Here is a 17,590-nt window from a genome sequence, read left to right on the forward strand (position 1 = left end):
CAGAGGTGCAGGGCCGAACAGTGGGCCAGGGGAGAGCAGGTGCAGAAGCCTGTACCAAGGCAGTCGGGAGTCAGCGTGTCATCTTTCTTGGACTCTGTATTTTGTTTTTCTTTCTACCTTCAACTAACTAGACACAGCCCACTCACATGGTGGAGGGTGATCTGTTTTCCTCAAAGGCACTGGTGTAAATGTTCATCTCACTTTTACGTCTTCATAGCAATGTCTGAACTGGTGTTGGAATACCATGGCCTACGCAAATGACACATACAGTCAGGATGACAGTGTTCTTCCTGCCTTCAGGCAGCAGTGTGTATAAAAACAGAGGTAATACAAGGAGATGAGTTTGGACAGCCATCAAAAAGTAGTGAAAACATGCTGGACATGTGGCACATACCTGTAATCCTTCAACTCTGGGAAGCTGAGGCAGAAAGATCACAAGGTTAAGTCCAGCCTGGGAAACTTAGCTAATTAATAAGACCCTTCCTCAAATTGATGGAGAGGAGGTGGTGGAGGAGGATTTAAAAGGAGTCAGTGCTAGGACCAAATGTCTATCTTCATTCTGGAAATCTAATTAACAAAAACATTTCCACTGTGTTGGATGTGTGCCGGAGCTTCTGGGGACTTGTGAGCAGAGGAATCTAGCACGACCGAAGTGGTCTTTTCCTTTTAGATGTCAGGGACATTGTCTTTGCTGGAGCTGTTTTCTGTTAGTGACTTTGAACCAGTGTGAATTTTCATTCTAAGTGTGAGTCTCCTCCCTGAACACTGTATGCCCGATCCTCACTTTGTTCACGATATGCAGTTATCACACTAACCTAAGAGACATAAAATTGGTTGGCTGACAAGCTCAAATACCACATGGTTTCTCTTACATGAGAAATATTACAGTGAGAGGGAGAGAGAAAGCAAAATAGAAGGTAAATAAACAGGAAGCAGGAGGAAATTCAAATACTTCCCCAAATCACATACTGCATTATCTTAGAAATTTTGATTATACATGCCCTGTGTTTAATTTATACTACTAGATTATTTAGTTCATTGAAGACAGAATTTGTATTATCTGTTTCTTTTTTGTAAGAATCTTTTGTGTTTATGTCTTTAATTGAGTAACTACTTTGAAGATAAGGATACACAGTGTAAAAACTATTGTTATTCACTTAGTATTTGGCTATAAAAAGTTGGGTTTTTTTCATAAAATTAAAATTAAGTTTAAAAAAAACCAGTTAACTGAAGCAACTTCAATACCAACAGAGTGAATGTAAGCACAGTGTTAACAGGGAAGGGCAGGTCGATTCATCACTTCATGTTTTTATTGGTCAGACTCAGCCTGTATGATTGAAGGTTGCTCTCTCTCGCAGAAGTCAATAGGAGCTGAGTGTTCACATGCACCCAGGTAAGGGCTTTTACGCATTGGATAAAGTGTCCTAATACTCTGCAAAGGACCTGTTAATTCTCTTCCCCACTGCACCTGAGACTCAAACTGGTGCAACTGGCCTGTGCCCCAAGCTAGGAGGTGGAGAAACCCATTTCCACTCCAGGTGTCCCGGATGCAGATTCTGCACCTCCTGGTGAGGTCCGAGCAATTCGGGTAGTAACTTGCTCCAGCTCTCACAGTCAGAGAGATAGAATCAGCAGTGCAATTTCTGTCTCTGATCTCAAAACTGAAGAGCTGAATGCCCTTCATGCCACAGAATCAAACTGCCACTCTGCTGAATTCAGTGCCCTTACCCAGGTGCTTACTTTGCAGTGAAAAAGTCTCGTCGACAGATCACTGACTACTATGAGACTCTGCTTCCTGTCATTCCCCCACAAAATCTACAGATTGATTGTTTTTTTAAAAAGAACTATTTGTAGCATTCAGATTGAAAAAAAAACTGTAAGTTTCTTTGCTTTTCACCATATCAATGTCACATCCCTCCTTAACAGTCCAGTTAGAGGAAATAATGTCCTCAATCTTTGCCAATTAACTATTAAGTTATTTGTCCCCAGAGTGGCCAATAATAACTAAGGCTGTTTGCAGTGAAAAGAAATCTTAAGTGGAATCCCACCATGATAAATGGAAAGGAGTTGCTCTGCATGGCAAGAGAAGATTGGGAGGGTCACCGCCTTCCCCACCCAGCAGATCCAGAGGCGGACTGCTCCGCAGGTCCTCGGGGACACTCAGCTCCACCTGGGGGCAGCCACAGAGCTGGGAAGCAAGAAATCCACCAAGCTTGGTCCATTCATTCTCTAAATACCCTTGAGCATTGACTCTGTACCTGTGCTAGGTATTAAACTAAATAGAAAGGAACAGTCCCTGCTCTTAACATCCTCCGTTTAAGGAGAAGGTGCAGGTCTTTTCCACCAAGAGGGACTCTGCCTGTCTACTCTTTGGACACAGCAAACATGCTCAGGGCTCCTCTCTGGAAAAACTGAACACAACTTTGTCACTCTGAGCAGAACTACCTGCATTTTAGCGGTGAGAATGCTCAAAGGTAACCCCATCAAGAACTGAGCCTGAAATACTCTCTGCATATGGCTCCTGGCAACCCTGAGGAAGCCTTTTTGAAAAGACCAGTGTCTGTGCATTATTATCAGGCTTCTCTTTTACTTATTTAAGTAAAATCTCAGGTATATCACAGATATAGCGAAGAAAAAACAGCACATGACTAAGTCTTCCTATTATGACTTTCATTTTGTAGAAGGAAATAAAAACATGTTTTCATTAAGATGCCCCAGTGCATTCCCTACATAGTGTTAATTACCTAATGACTTTAGCACAGTGTGCGGTATAATAGCTCCTCACAATTAGTTGGCAAAATACTTTAGCATCCGTTATCTCCTCTGGGGCTCACAACAGCTCTGGTAGCGAAGCAACTGGGTAGAGCCTTGTTTCACAACCACTAAACTCAGGGTCAGCTTTGCCTGGGAGCACGCACCAGTCTCTGTGTTGCCAACAGTGTGGGCTTTAAGCTGTGGCAATCTAATCCTGCTATCCTACTTAGCAGCCCCGTGGCCACAGAAAATCCTTTACGTTTCCTGGGTGCGGTCCTTTCATATACAATTAGCAAGCAATAGGCTTCAGTAAATGCCAAGCACTACTCTAAACTATGTATGTTCACTTACTTAATATTCAAAATTTTGTTATTAACACTTTATAGATGCAGAAAATTGAGCATTAGGGCCAGCCAAATAGTTCAGAGGATTAAAGCATCTGCAAGCAGGTGCAGGGGCCAGGGGTTCAATCCCTGGACCTGCCATGCCAGCCCCATCCCCAGGGCTCATTGAGATGGTGACTGAGACTGGGCATGGTGGTGCATGCCTATAATCCCAGCTCTTGGGAGGATATAAACAGGTGGATCACTATGAGTCTGATCTAGTAGTGAGACCCTGAACACCCTGTAGACCCTTCCCTAAAATACTAAATAAATAAATAGAAAATTGAGCATTGAGAAGTAAAATATGGTACCAGGGGAAAAGCACAGTAGAATAAGCACTTGCCTGGCAAGTGCAAGGGCCTGAGTTTAATTTCCAGTTCCATAAAAAAGAAGAAGAAAAAAAAAGAGAGAGAGAAGTAAAATAATGTCTCTAAGGACATACAGAAATGAGTGTCAGAGTGAGATGCAATAGCCTGTCATTAGAGTACATGGCTATTAACCCTTACACCATAGTGACAATGACATAGTAGAAAGGATTTAATGTTATACTAATGATTGCATCTATCAAAATAGTTCTGTTTAAGCTGATACAATAAATATCTTCCAAAATCTCAATGGCTTAAAATATCAATTTTTTAATTAAGATTTTGTATCTATTGTGCAACAGTGGAGAGGGGACACTAAGGTACCAATGTACATCATTCTGATTTAAAGACCTTGGTCAGGAAAGGCCCATCACCAAGTTCCTTGACTGATAGAGGAAAGAAGAGTCTGGTCGGTCATGCTTCGAGGGTAGCATCCCACAGGTGACATATGCCCCTTCTGCTCATATTTCATAGATGGAAAATAGCATCAAATATTCAGGAAAGTGCAGCTCTATGAGACCCTGGGATGCTATCATGCCAGTCATACTGGGTGGACAGCAAAAGTGACCCCTGTCAATAGCTCACCTGCAGCCTCCTTGGGGAAGTGTATTCCAAGCTGATATGCATCTCAGGGCTGGGTCCTCTCACTTTCCTTATTAAATGGTGTGTGTGCGTGCGTGTGTGTGTGTGTGTGTGTGTGTGTGTGTGTGTGAATGTTCTCTACTGTCATTGTCTGTGGATAAAGGGCACTATATATTTTAATGTTAAAATTACAAAACAGCCCAGAATCTAGAAAATTTACAATAATCAAGAATCATCTCATGTTCTAGCTGCAGCATTCCTTCTACCCTTCTCGTCTTGCCTTTCTAATACGTAATTTGTTTCAGTGTTTCCACACTCTCAACCCACTTCAACTTTCTTTCATGTTTAAATGATGTTGCATTCTTTTACACGTGTCAGGAAAGGTACAAAGATCTGGTTTAGTGGATGGAATTATTCATTCAGTTGTTCTTTTTTCTTTTCTTTTTTTTTTATTTAAGGGAGTCATACTTTTGTTATTTTGGGGGTGCTTGTTTTGTTTTTGTATATTTATTCTTTTGATATAGAGCCTCACTCTGCAGTTTGGACTTGTAGTGATCCTCCTGTCTCAGCCTCCCCATAACTACTATTACAGGCATGCACCACCACGCCAGGACTTGGTTACTGGCTCAGCGCACCCAGGGGCAGGGCTGGCACAGCATGCGGTACCAGGGTTCAAACACTGATTCCTGTGCTTGCCTACGTAGGCGCTTAGTCTGCTGAGCTTTCTCCCCAGCTCTACAGTCATGTTTTTAAACTCTATGATGTTCTATTCAGTGCAAGACACCAATGTGACTCAGATAGGAATCCTGTCTTCATCAAAAATATGGATATACAGTCATGGGGAAAAACAGTACTTCACACCGGCTTCCATTCACTGACCCAGTCCACATTTATAGAGCCTTGGTTAAGCACCAAATCCAGTGTGGTATTAGGTATGTAAGGAGAAATGGTGCAAAGTCCCTACTTTTATGGGTTTACAGGAGATATACGGTAGCATCATAATTATTGTTTACTCAGGATGCAATGGGAAGACTAGGAAACCCAGATAATCCAGAAAGAGACACCACAAGAGCTTCCTGGCCAAGATTACTAAAGTCTTACCGTAAGAGTTGAGCAGGAGCTCTTAACTGAATGAAGCAACAGACCTGTGGAACTGTGAGGGTGTTATGGGCCCACAAAGGGGAGAAGGAGTACCAAGCTCAGACAATGACTCATGGTTGGATGGCCAGAGTTTAATGTGTACATCAGATGCTGGAGGACTAGCTAAAGCATGGGGTGGACAAGGATTTTCCATTTTGTCTTACAGGCCAGTGATAGCTAGATATTTTAATCCTTCATCCTTATTAATAAAATTATGTAAGGACATATAATATGAAATAATTTGCAAACTACATTAATTATATTAACTATGTCATATATAGCTAATACATAGTAGTAACTATACTTAAAATATATGCCATAATATACATGAGGTATGAATTTTAAAGAGAATGAAGAAATAAATATTTTTAACTTAATTACTGCATAAAGATTTTCCTACTTTCACCATTTTTTTAGTGGGAACCACAGATCTGAACTTAGTTTTTAAAGTCAATGCAAGGGCCATCCAAGTAGTTCAGTGGATTAAAGTGCCTGCAAGCAGCACAGGAGAGGGGGTTTGATCCCCAGGCCTGCCGTGCAGGCCCTGCCCCTGGGGCACACTGAGACAGCGATTGAGACTGGGTATGGTGGTACACATCTGTAATCCCAGCACTTGGGAGGCTGTGAACAGGAGAATCACTACGAGCCTGATCTAGTAGTGAGACCCTGAACACCCTGTAGACCCTCCCCTAAAATACAGAAAAATAAAAAAGTCAATGCAATGCAGATATTCTTCCACTTATGATGAGATTATATCTCATTAAGCCTATCATAAATGAAAGATATCATAAGCCTAAAATGCATTCATATGCCTGACCTATCAATCACTTGAGATCTGCAACACAACACACCATGGAGAACTGCTTGTTTGTCTTTATGCAGCTCATTGCAAAGGATCGGTCTATCACAGAAGGCTTGCCCAAGGAAAGATCAAAATTCAGAATTCAAACTCTGGGTTTACGATAAATACCAAATGGACAGCAGTCTTGTACTGCATAAAGTCAGAAAATATCAAGTCATGCCATTTCCTTGGGCAAAGCTTACATTGTATGTCTGAGGAAAAAATTTATGAGAGCACTTAAATACCCATAAAAGGCTTGTGATATTCAAAGGAAGAAAAAAAAATATTTTTTTAGTTATCAGGGAGGCAAAAAGCCTTCATGAATGAGGTTATACTTGACTGGCCAAGAGGTGAACTCATGGAGCAAACTAGGCCAGTTCTACACCAGGAATCAAGGATGTTCATGCCGCCCTTACGAATGTGCCTCTCCATTCACCTATGTTGACAGATATGTGCGGTCAAGAACGAAGCATGACGTTGACATGCGGATCGGGATCCATTCAGGCTCGGTGCTGTGTGGCGTGTTGGGACTGAGAAAGTGGCAGTTTGACGTCTGGTCTTGGGATGTGGACATTGCAAACAAACTTGAATCTGGAGGCATCCCAGGGTAAGTTGAAGCAAAGCCCTCGTTGATTCACCCCTGTTATTTCCTAAATTTGTGAGAGTAGATTTCCGGTATGCAGAGTTGAGAAGCATAGATGTAGGGCGAAACTATTTGGCAGAAGGTCAGACATTGAAGCATCACATAATATTGGCCCTTAAAAAATCTAACAAAATATTTCAGAGGCAACAAGGATAATGGGACGACACTGAGGTACTGTGTTTCTGCCCCACAGAGCACTGGGTCTTAGACTTACCTGCACCCTGGAATCCTCCGAGGAACACTCTCAAAATACTGATGCCTAGACCTCACATTTATTGATCTAAAGAAAATTCTCTGGGGAGTCTATTTTAAATTCTTAAATCAAATCTAACAGCCAGTCAAAATTAAACCTAAGGATCATCGATATATGTATTACCCTGGTCTCAGTTTAGGAAATTCTGTGCCTTTTTAAACTCACCAACGCTCCAATTCTGGCTGCCAACTGATTGGTCTAGCATCTCCAGAGGCTGCTAGCCTGAAAAGGTGACTGCAACCTTACAAAGAAATAGAAATATTAAGATTGCGTTTACACAGACCGAAACTGAGCCTGCAAATATATATGAGCCAGTGAGTTGTACTGACTTTCTGTGGCCTCTTTCCAAGAGATGATGATACATCGGTAGGTAGATGGATAAATGATGGTAAGTAGATAGGTGGACAGGGAATTGATCGATTGATAGGTAATTAACAGATGACACATAGATGATTGATAGATAGATAGAATCTATCTACATACATTCCTCTCCCCATCACTCACATCTGCCTTTGAAATCAGGTCTCTTGTTATAATCTTTTATATTTACTACCGGACAGTGTAATGTAGTGATGAAAAAAATACAGGAGATAGAATCAGAGAACCTAAGATTCCCATTCTGTCTCATGCTAAATTATTTTCTCTTCACCAATTTGTGTGAAGCAAGTACAACACCTGGTGTGAACTTTTCATGCTAACTCAGCTTGCATGGCATGAGTGTGGAAACTCAGGTTGGTGCTTCAATCCTCAGAGAGAGTACTTGTGATATGGTCACTTGTGGGCTATGTCCCTCCTCCGTGAGAGTTTGTTGCTTCATCTGCTAAACAGGAGCAGCCCACCTCGCACATCTCTTCTGAGCCCTCCCTGGGACCAGATTAAGAAGAACTGCATAGACTGTACAGAGATATAATCACGTGAGCTGGTGTCCTTAGGAAAGATCCCTCATTGCCTGCTATTTGCCATCACCACTTGCCACACAGGTCTGGACCTTGGTGAAGCCTGGCGTGCCATCACAGAGTTTCTTAAATCTAAATTAAATTTGTTGATACTTTCCTTACCTGTTGAATTTAAACTGCAGATAGCCAGCACATCTATGTCACAAATTTGTCTCTTCAAAGCACAGCTGAATGACAGTTTGCAGATATCAGAATACAACTACAAGGGTCTGAGGGATGCTGCTTCGACATTTGCAGTGCATTGTAATGAATATTCTCAGCCACATTAAGTAACAGGAGGGCTGGCAAGATTGCTCAGCTGATTAAAACTCCTGTTTAGGCAGAGGCAGGAGCTGGGGGTTTGACCACCTCCCCAGCCCCCCCCCCCGCTCCCACCCCCACCCCTGCCTGCTGTGCCAGCCCCACCCCCGGGGCACACTGAGATTGAAACTGGGCCTGGTGGCCTGCACCTATAATCTCAGTGCTTGGGAGGCTGAAAAACAAGAGAAGCACTACGAGTCCAATCTGTGTAGTGAAACCCTGTACACCCTGTACTAAATACATAAAAAATAAAATAAATAAATAACAGGAGACTTACTAGACTTAAATCACAAATCATTCATTTAAACTATACTTTACATAGTAGTTAATAAAGTGGCAAGTGCCTTTGTCTCTGTCCCAGTTTCTTCATTGCAGAATGAGGCAGAAAACACTAAAAATCTCCGTAAGTTGGCTTCAAGTGCCCCAATGCCTGTAAGGCACTTAGGCTTCCATGCAGCTCGCAGCTGGCTTCAGCATGGGATACATTCACATTCACGAAGCCGGGAATGCCAAACAGGTCTCCAGACTGCCTGTGGTTTGGGATAATTTGACTTCAGGCTTTTCTGCTTCTTTACTCTCTGGCTCCTTAACCTCTCTGAGGCCTGAATTTCTAGAGCAACGGCTTTCAAGCTTCAAGCTTCACAAGAAGGCTTGTGAAACCACAGATGGTTGGCCACAGCCTCAAAGGTTGTGATCCAGTGCATACGGAGCGGAGTCTGCAACACGCGTTTCTAACAAGTTTCCCAGGGATGGAGATCCCGCAGGCCTTGCTATAGTTACTGGGTCTTGGGCTGCTGGAGTCACCTTTTAGAGGTGATTTCAACATTTTGTTTTTCTGTCCTGAGTGAAGGATTGGCCAAGATAAGCACAAAAGGTAGTGAAGTTTTGCAGAGGGAGTTTGGACAAAAGAAAATAAGGGGAAAAAAGTAAATGCATTCTGTAAGGAAAACCTGGGCTAGCATGAAAGGAAAGGGATAGGAGTTAAATAGCTGCTTCCCTTTTTTATGTTGTTCATAACAGCATCAGGTTTAGGGTCATCCAGTCAAAAACCAGCTCAAGTTCTCATAAGAAGTTTATGTGTACATGTGTCCTGTGGTTTTATAATTAGCAGATTATACCTAGCTCCTCAGCCAGGTCCTCCTGGGACTATGTAATTAACAGGTCACACTTACTTTCCCAGCTAATTTTATCCAGACTCTAGCCTCCTCTATCAGTACCATACTTCAAAGACCACTGTTGTCAAGCTTTTGCTAAATTGGATAATACATACAGAGTCCTTCGCCCTGTGCTCAGGAGATAAGAGCAGTGATTGTGGTTGCAGGAGTTACCACGTGAACCAGTGGTGGAGTCTTAGAAGCAGATATGTACTCATTGTTCCTAGACAAGTTTTGTCACCTGAGAAAAGACAAGGAAAGAAAGGGGAGAGACAGAGACAGAGAGACAGAGACAGAGAGACAGAGAGAAAGAAAGACAGAGACAGAGACAGAGAAACAGAAAGAGACAGACAGACAGACAGACAGACAGACAGACAGACAGACAAACAAAGAGACCTTCCACATAGGTCTATTGGAGTACGAGATAGCCCATGAAGCCAGACTACAATAATACCTTTGACTGCAAAAGTACAGTAAAATAAGACAAGTGTTATACAGATTTTATTTACTATCATGACTATCATTACTATATGCTGGCATTTAAAATTATCACAAATGTCAGCCTTACCTGACATTTTCTGATATATGTGAATATTTGCTAAGAGCTGATTCATTTCCTTAGAGGAAAATGCAATCACCAGATTCTCATCTCTGCAAATGCCACACTCTAGAGCTCAGGTTGGTAGCAAGGATGGAACAATAGAGCTAAAACCCAGTTTATATCAAGATAATACAGGGTTTCGATTAGAACTTCAACAGAATAATCAGTCATAAGTGAAGGCAAAAATGTATTTTACCACTTAAAACATTGTATTGACTTTGTATATGCAAATATTAGTCCCCCAAACATTGATAGCAGAGTAATAAAATGCAGAGTTCAAATGAAATGCCAAACAAGATTGATATTTGGCCTCATTTTTGAAAGAAAATCATCCATCAAACTTTACTGAATCCTTCTAAGAATTTCATTATTTTCTACAGGAAGCAAATTTCCAAAAGCTAAACCAGAACTTGACTGAGAAAGGAGGCACGTATTTCCACGTCAAGGAAAGTCACATGGTCTTCCTTTCTTTCAAGTGAACACTACTGAGCTCTCACGTATCAGCAAAAGCATCATGAGAACATCCCGTATTTATTTTTCAAAACAACTTCAACAACATCCACACATCTATTTTTATATCTCATGCTGAAACCAGTATATCTGAGGATAATGATTTGGAAGATGTAGAGAATATGCCTTAAATAGTCAGAAATGTATTGATAGTTTTCATTGCCTTACACAGTTACTTTGCCGTGAACTGTCTTCCCTGTAATCAGATGGGTTAGAAGGGGGAGGGGGGAGCAGAGAGAGTGCTGAAAGTACAGTGCATTTGGAAATACCACTCTAAAAATTTAAAGCTGAAACTGGCCTTCATCGTTTCTTTGGAAATCTTGTTTCTATAGTCTCAAAAGCCAAGCAAAGAATTAAGCATCCACCTTATTCATTCATCTACTTACAGGTACTAAATTTGGCATCCAGAGGTGATTTTTAAACTCAGGCAGTAGGGAATTATCAGTAAGAATGGGCTAGTACAATGAGTTGAAGAAATATATGCCAGTTGCATGAATAGCTAAAGAAGGTGTGGAGGACTGTAATAGAGAAACACTAGAAAATGAATTTGAAGTGACAGAGAGAGCTAACAGCGGCCCCAAAGGCCTCACACTGAAACTGGACTATTGTTTCCTGTGAGCCTTGAGGAGACATGGAGTATACAGTGTTCACTGGACACTAGCCCTAATAATTTAAGTATTTGCTTCTATAGTCTTTATATTTCATGCCCTATTTTGACTGTTTTGAACAAATTGACCTTTATAATACAGTGAACTTAACAGATAAGTAATGCTAGTTTCCCATCTTTATGGGTGGGAAAATGGACTCACGAAGATTAAATAATTTGTCCAAGACCTCTCACCCAGTGGTAGGACTGGAGCTTAAATGGAGGCCAGGTAGCAGCACGGCCCATGTTCGTACACACTTTGCTCACCTTCCCAGACCACAATGCACCACGAGTCATCTAACTGTGAGAACCAAGAAACTTCCCCACGAGCACCTACTGTGTGACTTTCCATTAATCAATCCTTGAGTCTCTTGTCACACATTATTTTGCTTAACAATGAAGCTTAGGGTAGGAGCTACACTGGCAAGCAGCGGTGCAGTACCAGCGAGCCACTCAGCTTGTGAGGGAGCCTCTCCAGCCGCCAGCCTGCGTGTGCCAAAGCTTTGTTCTCTGCTTCTCGCAGTACTCATTCCAGGGGAAACTGCATGTGACTATAGTTTTCCAAACACACTCAATGGGGCACTATGAGCCTATTAAACTTTGTCCTGTTTTAAGATGATTCAAGACATGTGGGAAAAAATAGGGATTGATATATGAAAAATGAAATGATAGGAAAAGGTCTAAGACAGCAAAAGAACTATTGCTGCATGATGACTTGTGCAATAATTGCCTCTGGGCTTCAGAAACACTTATATCACCCGTTTACCAATGTAATCAATACCCTTGAAAAAAATCATTGATCCTTAAAGAATTAGAGTTCTAAGAAAAGCAAAAAAAAAAAAAAAAAAAAAAAAAAAAAAAAAAAAACTGCTTAGATGTTATTAACTGGCTATACTTATCAGAGTCTACAGTGTCCTGGAGATAAAGCTAGTGACATCTTTCCCATGGCCTTATATTTAAAATTTTATTTTCTTTAGTTTTTCCACATTTAGAGAGACAAGTATTGACTTGATGTGTCATAACAGTGCCCCAAATGTAGCCCTGGACAAAGAACAGCGACAGCGTTACAGGCATCATCAGGACCGTGTAATGACCTATACTCTGTACACACAGGAGGATTCACATTTCCAAAGCCACTCTGGACTGCCTCAACGGTGACTATAACGTGGAAGAGGGTCATGGTAAAGAGAGGAATGAATTCCTGAGGAAGCATAATATAGAAACCTATTTAATTAAGCAGCCTGAGGAAAGCCTGCTGTCCTTGCCTGAAGACATCGTCAAAGAATCAGTGAGCTCCTCTGACAGGAGAAACAGTGGGGCAACATTCACAGAAGGATCTTGGAGCCCAGAATTGCCCTTTGATAACATCGTGGGGAAACAGAACGTAAGTTTTGGCTTTTTTCTTCTGCTTAGCTGCAAATGCATGCCAGAGTTCATCTCCAACCCAGATGCCTGGAGAAAACGGATTTCATTTTTAACCTTTTCTCCACTGAGAACCATAATTGGAAATGATCAAACACGTCTCCTTAGGAAAGAATTAACCTATGTATGCAATTTCAGGAAATGGCAGAAATGCCAGTGAATTCCTAACACTGCCTCCTTTTTCTTTCTTTCTTTTTTAACCTAGCTAAAAATAAATGTCATATGAAGCTGGCTTGTAATCTTAGCCCCCCAAAAAAAAAAAAACACATACTCAGAAAGATATAACTGATGCAATTAAAGAGGATAGTCAAGTACTTAAGAATGACCCTTTCCTGAGAAGTTACAGTAAGCAGTTCTGAATTACTCCTCTGAAATACGGAATCAGTAGGGAAGCACTTATTTAGAACTATGCAAGCAGCAACAATTGATGCTCAAAAGAAGAGTAAGGGTGTACAAGAGCTGTATGCAATTTCACATCAAGCGGCCGTGCAATGCTGTTTTTATGTACCTCAGTTTGCATCTTTTATGAAGGCCAGGGTACAAGGTCAGTGCATAAGGACTAGATCACTAATAATTTTTCTAAATATCAGAATTTCTTTAAACTCAATGGGAACATCACATCCCTGGAAAACTGAGATGGAGCAGAAGAGAACCAAAGCAGAGGGATAGATTCTGTCTGTCCAGAATGTCTTTTCAGAGTATTATCAAATCACTTGCTCTGATGTGGATTCTCTTCTTGACAACTTAGACAGAGCACTTGTGGCTGAATGTATGCATGAGGTGACCCCATCAGGCCTTTTTAAAGAAACAAGCCAAAAAATCCAATATTTAAGATTTATCTGACTATACTTTTCAGTGTGGTCCAGAGTCAAGCAGGAGCTGACAGCGCTATAAGCTAAGGAGACCAAACAGAAAGGTCTGGAGTTTTATGAAACGTAGAAGGAGGAACTTTTTACATCCATAGACCTGAACATTTTTCATTAACTTATACATAAGAAGCATCTTTTCAAAGACACTTAAAGTTGAAAGCTTCAAATGCTGCAAGCATTCTTTCCTCTGACTTTGGAGGACTGGTGTGGCACCTGTTGGCAGGTTAACTGCAGTTTCCTCCCAGTTCTGTGGGACAGAGCTATGAAGAAAAGCATCCACCAGATTCAACTAAGAAAATACACAGAGTACACTTAGCCCACTACCTTGAAAGAATCTACCCTTGGATCTTTGCTACACTTTTGTGCATGCTTAATTTTCAAACAAAAATAGTATGCCGACACAAGTCATCACTGATTTCAATGCCCATTTCTTTTTTTGTTTGTTTGGTTTTGTTTTGTTTTTAATTGTTGTACCAAGGATTGAACTCAGGACCTTGCACTTGCCAGTCAAGTGCTTATTCTACTGAGCTATCTCCCCAGCCCCAATGCCCACTTCTTTCTATCCCTGAATCAGTATGCATAACCTAATTTGCTAGTATATAAAATTATGGTTTTAACTACTTCCTGAAGTGGGTGCCTGGCCAGCTGACAGTGCACTTTCTGTTTATTATTAGCTTATTTAGAGAGAAAGTGTATGCTTCACGCTGAATACCTCAAAAATTTCCTCTGAGCTTTTCTGTTCGGCACTTTGTTTTTATTGTTTCCTTTTGGAAAACTCTCCAAAAACTGGTTGTGGGAATTGGGATAATTCCTTATTGTTCTAATTGCCATCATACCTGACCTTGCTACTAATTACAAAAAACCGAAATGGAGAGCTGGAGATTCTTAGTTCCATTTCATGATTGATAGCTCTGATAACATTTTATAATAACAAATGAAATATTTCTGGGCTAATTCTCTAAACGTGTCTACTGATGTCACCAAACAGTTCTAATGGAAAATGTTATATTTGTCAAAGATTATTGTTATTAGTCTTTAAACATACTGTATATTTAAACATACTATATATTTGACCTGGATATAATCAACCATGCCATCTTTTGCATAATAATCTCAATTCACTTTTAGGGTTTTAGACTTAAAAGTGAATAGTGGATATGTGCTGATTCTGATAAATGATCACGTGGCACAAAGTAATAACATTTTGGAAATGGTTGAGCCGATTAAAATGAGCACTACTAGTCAGCATTTGTACTTAGGCTTAATTCTAGAAGTCAGTGAGCCATATGTGCAATTCAGGGACATAATATGCCCCTGGAAGAGATCAAGACTGGTCTGTCTGAACCTACGTGATGCCAGAACACCCAGTCAATTCACAGAAGCTCAGACCATCTGAGTGTTTGCATAATGCAAATAAAATCTACTAATGCTTCATTGGGGATTTTCCAGCTAGATTGGCCAGATGTTTGGGCTTCTATTGATTCATAATGTATGCTCAGAAATATTTTTAATGACATTGTGTTCCTGTGTCATATTCCAAGCCATGTAGAAAGCAGATGTTCAGATAGTTACATCCTTATGTATTCATTCAATAAGGACTAATTGAGCATCTATTTTCTAACAAGTACCATCATTAAAAAAGGAGAAGGAAGACGAGTAAAGAAAAACATTTTAGAGGTAAAGTCAAGCAGTTCTTTATAAGCTTCATGAAAACAGAAATTGCACCTGTATAGTTTAGATTATAATTAAAATGGCATCTAACAAACCACATAGCTTGATTAAAATTTGCAGAATCAATAAGGGAAATGACAGATATTGGTACTGAGAAAGATCAACTAGTCAGATTGCACATACAGGTTTTACACTTGGGTACCTGGATGGATGATAGAATTATCAATTGAAATGAGCACCACTAGAACGAAAGGAGGTGGGAAAGATAGGACTAGGAGTTCAGTTTAGAATATTTGGGCCTGAGATACCAACGAGGCATCCAGGGAGAGACATCGAGCCAGCTGCTGGATATACTCAGTCATAAAAGAACTATCTAAGGGAGGCTGGTCTGCTCTTCCAAATTCAGGTGCCAGAAGAAGGGAGAAGGTGAGAGAGATAGTATAGGCAATATGTAAAATTAGGAATGAGAAGGTACAAGGAAGGTGTTGGGGAACAGCAGATGGAAAGTGAAAGAGACAGTCAGCAGAGAACTGGGGTTTGAGGTACTATAGAACTAGACAGATCAGAGAGTTTCAGGGTGTGGGGACTATCCACAGGGTCAGCTGCAGCCAAGCAGCTCAGTAAGATGAAAACTTGAAACTGCCCATTAAAATTGGATTGAAAAAAATCATTGGCAAAATGCAGATGTGGTGAGACAGGGAAGCCAGGAGCCAGGTTGTGATAGCTCATGAAAGAGGGCTTTGGTTTTCCAAGAAAATCTGGGACTCCACTCCTGTCCCCTCCTTTCTACCCACTTCAGTATTCCTGACCTCTTTGGGGAATTTTCTAGACTCTACCTATGCCTGGCTATACTCCCTTCATTTTGATGTACAACATTCCTTCCTGGCTCCCATACCTCTCTCACTGTAGGTTGAAATTGCTGGTCTGTGTTTTGGTGTCCCAGTTGCTACAGGATACCGTGGAACACCACGTGGTGCAGTCCTGACACCTGGCATGGGCAAAACTCCACCCGTTGCCTTGGAGTCTTGGCTCTCTGAACCTGTACTCAGTTACCAATGAGGCTTCTCATGCTCAAGCTTATAAGTGAAGCAAAAATAAGAAAACTAGAAGATAAGAAGTCTGGGATCACAAATTGGACTTTAAAACTACAAAAGAAGAAGTGGGCAATTGAAGTAAAAGAGAGAAATTTTTCATACTTGGGATAGGATATCCAGAAATTTCAAGATGGCTAGTTAGTGTCTTTCTGGATTTAAAAAAAGGGGGGGGGGGAGAATGAAAAGAATACAGTTGGAAAAGGTCCTGATATTAAAGTTTATATCTTGCTCTGCTGGTGGATTTGCTCACTGAAACTGGAATCTGGGCTTGAGACCTCAGTCACTCAATGATTTAATGGGTGCTCAAGTTTGCTAGCTACTAGGAATCTAGAAAGGAAGAGATAGCTATTGTCCCTGTACTTTTAGAGCTTAAACTTTAAGTGAATTGGAAATACAGACAATTAACCAGAACATGTAAGTGCTATAAAGGAAACAGAAAGAGATGCATGACCAGGAACAGATACAATCATCACAGATAGGATTTTCAGAGAAGGCCACTTTGAAGATTAAAGTACAGAAAGGACCTGCTTGCAAGCAACCAGGGTAAGAGAATCATAAACATAGTAACAGCTAGTACAAAGGCCTTATGGTACAAAGAAGAAAAGTTTAGTGTGTTAGAAGAGTAAAAGGGCTAAACAGTATAGGGAACAGAGAAGATAAGGACATCAGAAGAAGGGGCAAGCTAATGCAGACAAACATTGGCCTTGCAATATTTCTTGAGTATGCCTTTTATCCAAATGATGAAGTTTAAGCAGGATGATGGTGTGATCTGACTTAGACTTTGGTTGTCTTCTGTGGCATTGATTGTAGGGAACAAAAGTGGACTTATTAGATTGAGTCCATCTTATAGTCATGATTTACATTGGGATACTAAGGGTTGAGGCTTTTGAACAGCTCTAAAATTTATCATATGTACTATGTATTAGTCATTTTAATCAGATTTCTATGACAAGTGGGATGCCAAGAGAAATGGCACCACTCGTTTAGATACAAGGCTTATGTTTAGAGCATGGTGTCTGCCCCCAGCCATCCTGCTCAGAGTCCAGCAGTGGTTTACTCCTCCAAGACTTTTATAAGAGTCATGTAGAGAAAAGTAAGTCTTTGATGCCTCTGTGTACATTTCAGTCATTTTTACACAGCAGCCAGACTTGTTAACATTAATCTGTGCACTTATGAAGATTATAAACAAAATAGAATTTTTAGAATAGTTTCTGTATGAAAAGCAGAACACAAAAGTGCTTCACAGCTTGCAACACAGGTCACTAATGGTCACTAGTGGTTATTAAAGCCCGCCAAAGTCAGAAGCTTTGGACCAGGTGCCAAGTTGAAAGCATCGTGTACCTTTTTCCCTGTAATTATCACACCAAGTTACGGAGCAAGTGTAATGCACTTGACTCACAAACTGT

The 17,590-nt window shown here is 40.8% G+C and overlaps 1 protein-coding gene across 2 annotated transcripts in view; it reads left to right on the top strand.

The window, feature by feature from the left end:
* Positions 1 to 17,590, top strand: part of Adcy8 (adenylate cyclase 8) — a 241,015-nt gene that overhangs the window by 121,923 nt on the left and 101,502 nt on the right. For both annotated transcript variants that reach the window (XM_004634413.2, XM_012515414.2), the window contains exons 6-7: positions 6,514 to 6,672; positions 12,242 to 12,512. In XM_004634413.2, coding sequence (XP_004634470.1) covers positions 6,514 to 6,672; positions 12,242 to 12,512 — 430 coding nt within the window. The remainder of the gene's footprint in view (positions 1 to 6,513; positions 6,673 to 12,241; positions 12,513 to 17,590) is intronic.

Source organism: Octodon degus, unplaced genomic scaffold (assembly GCF_000260255.1).
Source record: "Octodon degus isolate 3935 unplaced genomic scaffold, OctDeg1.0 scaffold00062, whole genome shotgun sequence".
Taxonomy (NCBI): Eukaryota; Metazoa; Chordata; class Mammalia; order Rodentia; family Octodontidae; genus Octodon; species Octodon degus.